At 33.3% G+C, this 7,929-nt stretch overlaps 1 protein-coding gene across 3 annotated transcripts in view; it reads right to left on the bottom strand.

The window, feature by feature from the left end:
* Window positions 1-5,148: 5,148 nt before the first annotated feature.
* Window positions 5,149-7,929, bottom strand: part of LOC131074960 (peroxisomal (S)-2-hydroxyacid oxidase GLO4) — a 139,901-nt gene continuing 137,120 nt past the window's right edge. For all 3 annotated transcript variants that reach the window (XM_058011714.2, XM_058011712.2, XM_058011715.2), the window contains 2 exons: window positions 5,903-6,007; window positions 5,149-5,707 (listed from right to left, as the gene is read on the bottom strand). In XM_058011714.2, coding sequence (XP_057867697.1) covers window positions 5,528-5,707; window positions 5,903-6,007 — 285 coding nt within the window. In that variant the 3' untranslated portion in view covers window positions 5,149-5,527. The remainder of the gene's footprint in view (window positions 5,708-5,902; window positions 6,008-7,929) is intronic.

Raw genomic sequence — 7,929 nt, 5'->3', positions numbered from 1 at the left:
TCAAAACCCTTGGAACTTGTCCATACAGACCTTCGTTGGCCAAGATGAACAAAAAGTTTACAAGGTGAGAGTGATTTTATGTTGCTAATTGATGATTATTCTAGGATGACATGGGTTACCTTTTTCAAAGAAAATATGAAGCTTTTGAGAAGTTTAAGGAATTCAAAGCCTTAGTTGAAAATGAAATTAGTTTGAAAATCAAGTGTCTAAGACATGATAGAGGAGATGAATTCACTCCCAATGAATTTGAAGAATTTTGTGAACTTCATGGAATAAGGAGACATCTTTCAGCCACATGGACTCCACAACAAAATGGGGTTATTGAAAGAAAATATAGAACTATTCAAGAAATGAGAAGAACCATGTTGAACAAGTCCAAGTTATCAAACACTTTTCAAAGAGAGTGGTTCATACAACAATCTACATTTTGAACCAAGTGCAAATCAAAGTTAATAATAGTAAAACATGTTATGTACTATGAAACGGGATACCTGCAACTATTAAGTAATTCAAATTTTTTGGGAGAAAATGTTACATATAGAAAGGGATGATGAAGATTTAAGAAATTTTGACTCTAGATCTAGAATGAGGGTATATTCCTTGGTTAGTCTTAAAAAATCAAGGCCTAGAGGTGTTATAATAAAAGATTGCACAAAATTATTGAAACTACAAATGTAAGAGTGGATGTGGAAAGACATAAAAAAGAAATAGCTCATGAAGTTTGTAAAGAAAAAATATTGCAAGGAAGAGAAAAAGTGGAAGAAGTTGAAAATAAGGCAATTTAACAAAAAGACACAAAGACACCATCAAAATTTGTTAGAAGGGACATCTAGAAGATCTAATCATTGGTGAAAATTAGATTGGAATTTAGACAAGGCAATTGGCAAATACATTAGAACATGCAAAATTGTCCCTTCTCTTTAAAATAGAACCTAAGAATTTTATAGAAGAAAGTGAAGACAAGCACTTTGTCAGTGCCATGGAAGAAGAGTTAAACCAAATTGAAAAGAATGAAACTTGGAAATTGTCCCAAGACCAAATGATAAAAATCTGATCGACACTAAGTGGGTTTTCAAGAACAAGTTGAATGAAGATGGCCAAGTTGTGAGAGATAAAGTAAGATTTGTATGCAAAGGGTATGCTCAAGTAGAAGGAATTGATTTTGAAGAAGATTTTGCACCTTTTGCTCTTGTTGCAGAGTTAGAGGCTATTAGAATGTTCTTGACATTCACTTGCTTTAAAAACTTTAAATTTTATTAGATGGATGTCAAGTAAGCATTTCTAAATGCAAACTTGGAGGAGGAAGTATATATAGAACAACTAGAAGTGTTTCTTAAAAAAAAAAAGAAATTGTGTGCAAGATAAAGAAAACACTTTATGGAGTGAAACAAGCCCCCAAAGCCTAGTACCCAACACTAGACAAGTATCTAAATCAACAAGGGTTCAAAAAGGGAATTTCTCATAGAAATCTCCACATCAAAACTAAAGGTGATGATCAATTGATTATCATGGTATCTGTAGATGATGTCATTTTTTGTGGTAGTGGTGATAAAATGTGTCAAGCATTTTCTATGGACATGCAAAGGGAGTTTAAGATGTACATGCTTGGTGAAATATCATTCTTCCTTGGCTTACACACTTCTCAATCCAATAAAGGCATATTCATTTACCAAACCAAGTATATCAAATAGATGTTGAAGAAGTTTAGGATGGAAAATTGCAAATCACTGAGTACAACCATGGTCAGGTTGTAAACTAGGTAAAGATGATGAATCCCCAAAAGGCAACTAAGCACTCTACATGTCAATGATTGGGAGTTTATTATATGTGACAACTTCAAGACTCGATATTAGGAAACAAATTGGTATGGTGGCACAATTTCGGGAAACACCAAAAGAAACATATGTACAAGTAGTTAAAAAGATATTTAGATATCTAAAAGACACCATTGATATTGGTTTGTAGTATCCAAGAGGTGAAAAATTTACGTTAGCACCATATGTTGATGTAGATTGAGGAAGCAATATTGATGACAAAAAGAGTATAGCATTATTCCTTGGTAACAATCTTGTATTTAAGTTGAGTAATAAATAGCCTTTGGTCTCTCTATCCACAACATACATTGAATACATAGCAACATCTTATTACACTCAAGTTCTTGGGATGAGGCAAACATCGAGGGACATTAAAGTGAAATACATTCATAGAATATCAATATTTGTGATAACACAAGTGCAATTAACATCTCAAAGAATCATATTATGCACTCTAGAATGAAGCACATTCCGATCAAATATCATTTCTTAACAAAGGATGTTGTAAACTAGCAGGTTGTTGGAGTATATTGATAAACAAGAATAGATTGTAGTCATCTTCACAAAGCCTCTACCAAAAGAAACTTTTGAATATCTCAAATTGTAGTCACTAAGGATATACATTATTTTTTAGGGGGAGTTCGTCATTGCATTATCTTACAACTCCAAGGAATCCTTTGTCATTGTTGTCAAAAGGGGAGAAGTAAAGAAAAGAGGAGCATTATATATTCACATATTACTTCTCTGAGAGGTTGTCATGAATGACAAAGGGGGAGATTGTTGGACTATTATTATTGATGCCAAAGGAGAAATCAAATCGTTGCCGAAGAAAATCAAAGGCAAAAGGCCTCTAATCATCATTCAGAAAGACCTTAGCATTGAAGGGAGATTTCATAACAGACTGACCTAGTTTTGGCACTCACATTGGAGTTAAACAAAATAAATTTCATTTGTATTGATGCTAGCCAACCCCGCTTATAGAGTCATCCCACTTGGGAATTAAAAAATAAATAAATAATATTTGGTTAAGGGGCTGACCCCTCATAGGGATCGCCCATATTTTGAGAGTTAAAATAAAATATACATATTTTAAGTTTGGTCAACCTCTTTAGGAGAGTCACCTCTCTTGGGTGAAAAGGCCTTTTTTGTGGTACAAAAGAAGGTAAATTGGTGGTGTAAATGAAAGCAATTAGTGAATATCTTTCCAATCTAAAGTAGACTTAAGAAAAAATTTATAGCAAATCTTGAATCTGATTTATACCAAATTTGTAGTAGACCTTTCAAGGTGATTTAAGACAAATTTACAACAAACCTTTCAAAGTGATTTAAAATAGATTTGTAATAGCCCTTCAAGGTGATTATAACAAATTTGAGGCAGATTTTTAAGGACAATTATGCTCAAGAAGACTAAGATTTTGTTGTGGTAGATATTAGTGCCTCTCAATATAATAGATTGGTATCTCTTGCTAAGTTGGTGCTTATTAGCAAGGATTTGTGCCTCCAATAGGTTGGTGCCTTCAAAGATAACTAGAGATTGGTGTCTCCAATAGGTTGGTGCCTACAAAGTTTGTAAGAGAACTGTCTCCAATAGGTTGGTGCTTACAAAGTTTGTAAGATAATTTTATATAAGCAATATTTTGTCGTGGTTTTCTCCCAAAAGGGTTTCCATGTAGATATTGTGTTTTTAATTGTTGATGTTGGATGATTGATGTTATTTTGATTATTAATTTGAAAAAGTAGAAGATTAGCTTATATTGATTCAACCCCCTCCCCCCTCTTAGTATAAGTATGTGCTTATCAACGTGCAATTGAACGAAGACATCCACATTTCAAAAATGAAGAACTAGGCCCGCCATAGTTGATGTGTTGCAATGTCAAGGATCCATAGCAGATACCCCTCATTGTCAACCTTAAATCCCCATGCATTGTTGGATGTAATGCAATGTGACATAATCAAATGAGACATTCCACTCCAAACCTCTCAAAAGGCTTCAAAACACTTAGTGTATGGAAAATTGCAAAATGCTAAGGCAAACATTTTGTCATATTAAAAATTTTCTACAGCTAATTAATATCATTTGCACATTTAGATTATGATTAGTTTTGAAAAGAACAAAATAAGCGCAAACAACCAAAAAATACCCTTGTTTTGGACTCTTAATGTTCACCATTCATTACATTACTTGAGTTGCGATTGCATATTTTATAATAATTCATAGTTATAATTGAACATGGACTCAAATGACCAAAAAAACACCTTTGTTTTGAACTCTTAATGTTCATCATTCATTGCATTGCTTTAGTTGCAATTGCATATTTAATAATAATTTATACAAATATATCGACTAGAGAATAATTTTAAAATGTGAAAATAAACTCTATTATAAGTCCTTATGACTTTAAGGGCACAAAATAAACATAATATTGAACCATTCATTATTTACTCGAGTTGTAATTGCATATTTAATAATAATTCATACAAATATATTGACTAAACAATAAAAAAAATTGAAAATAAATTCTATCATAGATCCTTACGACTTTAAGGGCACAAAATAAACATAGTATTGAACCGTCCTTTGACACCAAACAGCATAAGACCCAAAATAGTTCACGACTTGAGGCCATGGCCAATGATATATTCATCAGAGCATAAAAGCTAAAAACCTTATCTAGTTGGCAATAGGCTCCAATCCTATCAATAGAATCTTTGATGTAGAAGGGGAATCATCACATCATTAGTTGTTTGATGTAGGAAATGTAAATCTGAAACCCAAATCACTTAAAACTGGCAAGCTTCCACTGGGTTGTCCTGTTCGAAAAATGGGGTGTCCCTCTTCCAAACTATTCATAGCCACTGGATATTGAGTTCGAAGATTAAGCACTAGGTCACTTATAATTTTAATTTCTTAATAGAAGATCATATTAGCGTGTCAATAAAAATTTCTATCAACTCACTACAATTTTGGAATGTGCTACTTCAAAATCCATGCTAAAACCACAGTATCTTAAGAAATAACATTAAAACTGACATACACACTTCATTATTCAAATCAACAAGTAGTACATTAATTTAAGCATGCTAAAAATATGCCACACAATATTGAAAGAAAAAGGAAACTATTGATTCTCAACCACTAAGTAAGTAATATCATATTAAAAGCATTTTTAACTCCAATTATATCTACCAAAGATTTTTCAAATTCATTTCAAGAAAATACGAAGAGTAAAAATCAAAATTATGTATCATAAACAAAATCGCTTAAACTGAAAATTGCTGGCACAGAGCATCACAGATACACACATATATGACATGCTAGCATTGTTTTCTGAATAAGGAAAAATTCATATTATATTAAAAAACATGATACAGTCTCACAATTACATCATATTATTATAGCTGGGTGGTATGGTAGTATTTTAAATATTTTATTATTTCTAAAAAAACTTTGAAAGCTTATTGATTGCTAACAAAGCTTCTGAAATATTTTACTAGCATTAAAAAACAAATACTTATGAAGTGGAAATGATTTCACCATCGGCTCAGTTGCTAGATACATAGAGCCCCTCTTTCTATGGACTAACAAAATAAAGAATCCATACCTTTTGAATTGCATCACGAAGGACCCTCTTCAATGCGAGTTCAAAGTCATGCTGTACTAACAAGGACAAACTAAAAACTATGTTCAACTCTCATCTGTGTGTCTAAAATATCATAGCAATGATCGCATCATTTCATGCTCAGTTTGAACATGAGACCTAGTGATATCTTTGATAGAACAACAACCACTGAGAGACATGGCCAATTCAAGCTCATCATAAAGCATATCTAACACTTTCTTAACACCACTCTGGCCTTTCACTGCGAGACCAAATACTATTGGCCTTCCCACCTGCAGTGTAATTGATTGCAAATTGGAAAAGAACTTGAGAATCATACTTGAATGCAAGAAAACAGTCATGAAATCATGTGAACACAATCAATTTATCTGGCCATTCTATATATAACATTTACCAAGTGAATTCCTACCAAAAAAACAATAATAAGAAAAAGATGTCAAATGTGCAAGATAGATGGCGTTACAGACCAGAACTGCTTGTGCTCCAAGAGCCAATGCTTTGAACACATCTGTACCACGACGAATGCCACTATCCAATAGTACAGGGGCTCTTCCTCGTACAGCATGGACGACCTGATCATAATAAGTATATGTATTAGTGTATTTTAATGTTTTGGAAAGTATGGAAAGACCACCAGTGCTCCATACTCACTTTGTTGCTTAAAAGTATGATATAACAGATCCATGCTCTGAGTTGAAAAGATTCCTCTATTTCAACTTAAAACATAATAGTTTACTACTATTTCCTACATGGAACTAGAGTATTTTTCTATAGGCCCTAGTTGTGCAAAAGCTCGATGGCCTACTCCGTTATAGGATATGCTCACGTTATTTTTTGTGTTGGTTCGCCTCTACATCTATCATAGCAATAATGAGGTGATGAGGAAAACAATGATAAGCAGTTCAATATCAGACCCATCCTTTTCCACTTAAGATCCCTAAACTAATTGTATGGTATCATTCCGAATGGTTCATGAAAAACAAATAGTTCATCAAAATACTTTCCATTACAGAATAGTCAATGATTAATAACCCTTGTTACAGAAAACTAAATATCATAATAATATTTAACATATTATAGGTTGCCAAAGCAACAAACTCTTCCCTTCTAGCAATCTATCAATAACATAATAATAGCAAGCTAAAGAGTCTAAATGGAGAAAACCCTCAACATGCTACCTTGTCTTGCGTCTTAGATTATTTTCTTATTGTGGTAAAGAGCAATTATAATTAATTAAAATTCAACCTGTGAGAAAATAAATTTTATTTTGCACGTTATGAATTACTTGATTTGTACTTGAGCAAATTGGTCCAAAGAAGTTGGCATACACTTAGCATGCAATCAATCATCGCTCAAAATGACTATTGTTATGTTGGAAATTAAACTATAAAATGTTCAATGGTTTTTACTTTGAATATACAAATTAGGGCATGTACCTTGGTCAAGACAAAACCCTCCATAGAATTTCAAACTATAGTCTATGCCTATGTATGAAAAGATGCATACCTATCAAAATTGGATCCACACCCTATAAGAGATTTTTCTTGGACAAAGTTGGTTTGATGGTGGAGGGTGCTTACAAGTAGATTTTCTAGTCCTTGTGTTATGTTTGGAGAAATTAAACAAAAAATTTAGATAAAATGGAAACAACATATGAAAAAGAATATCAAGAGAAAAAAATGAAGGTTGATTGATTACTTTATGGATTGATTATGCATTAGGACTTGAGGTAAATATATAGGAGAAATATCCTACCTACCTCTTTAACTAACTTGCCAGATAAGCAAGCTAACACCTAAGCACATGATTATACATCAACACCCCCTCTTAAGCATAGCTTAGGTTAAAAGAAAAGGAGAAAACCTTGCGGAAAATAAGGTACTCAAGTATAATGAACATTAAAAAGAAAAGGAGAAAACCTTGCAGAAAAAAATCCCCCCCCCAATGAGGGTTAAATATGCTCTCTAAAAGATGACTACAAAACCCCATGTGAGGAAAAAATCCTTCCCATAAGAGAGGAGAAAGACCATGCAGCCCCTCCTCAATGTATGATCTCTTGTAGTGATGGTAGATGCTCAATAATGAATGTTGAAGGTGATCCACGCCTAGCAAACAACATTCCTTCCCTTAGGAAGAAATAGAACCACACAATTATGCAAGTTGTCTTCCTCTTCCTGAAAGGGATGTGAGGAAAGAAAACTCACAAATGCTGCTCAAATGTCTCCACACCAATGCCAAATTATGATGAAGAATGATGTAGAGAAGGAACAAGAGGGTCGAAAGATGCCCTCATAACATTTGAAGAAGATGATGCAACTCCATGGGAGCCAATCATGAAAGAGAATGCAATATCCTCAATGGTGTCATCCAAGTCTATAAAAGAAGACTAGCAACACAAATTGGCAATGTTTGTCAAGTACTTGTTCCAAGTAGTTATATTTGGAAGACGGTGAATCACTTGCTACATTAAACCACTAGAAGCTCTTGAAGAAGC

This window comes from Cryptomeria japonica, chromosome 2 (genome assembly GCF_030272615.1).
Source record: "Cryptomeria japonica chromosome 2, Sugi_1.0, whole genome shotgun sequence".
NCBI lineage: Eukaryota > Viridiplantae > Streptophyta > Pinopsida > Cupressales > Cupressaceae > Cryptomeria > Cryptomeria japonica.
This window is presented reverse-complemented; position numbering and strand designations above follow the sequence as displayed.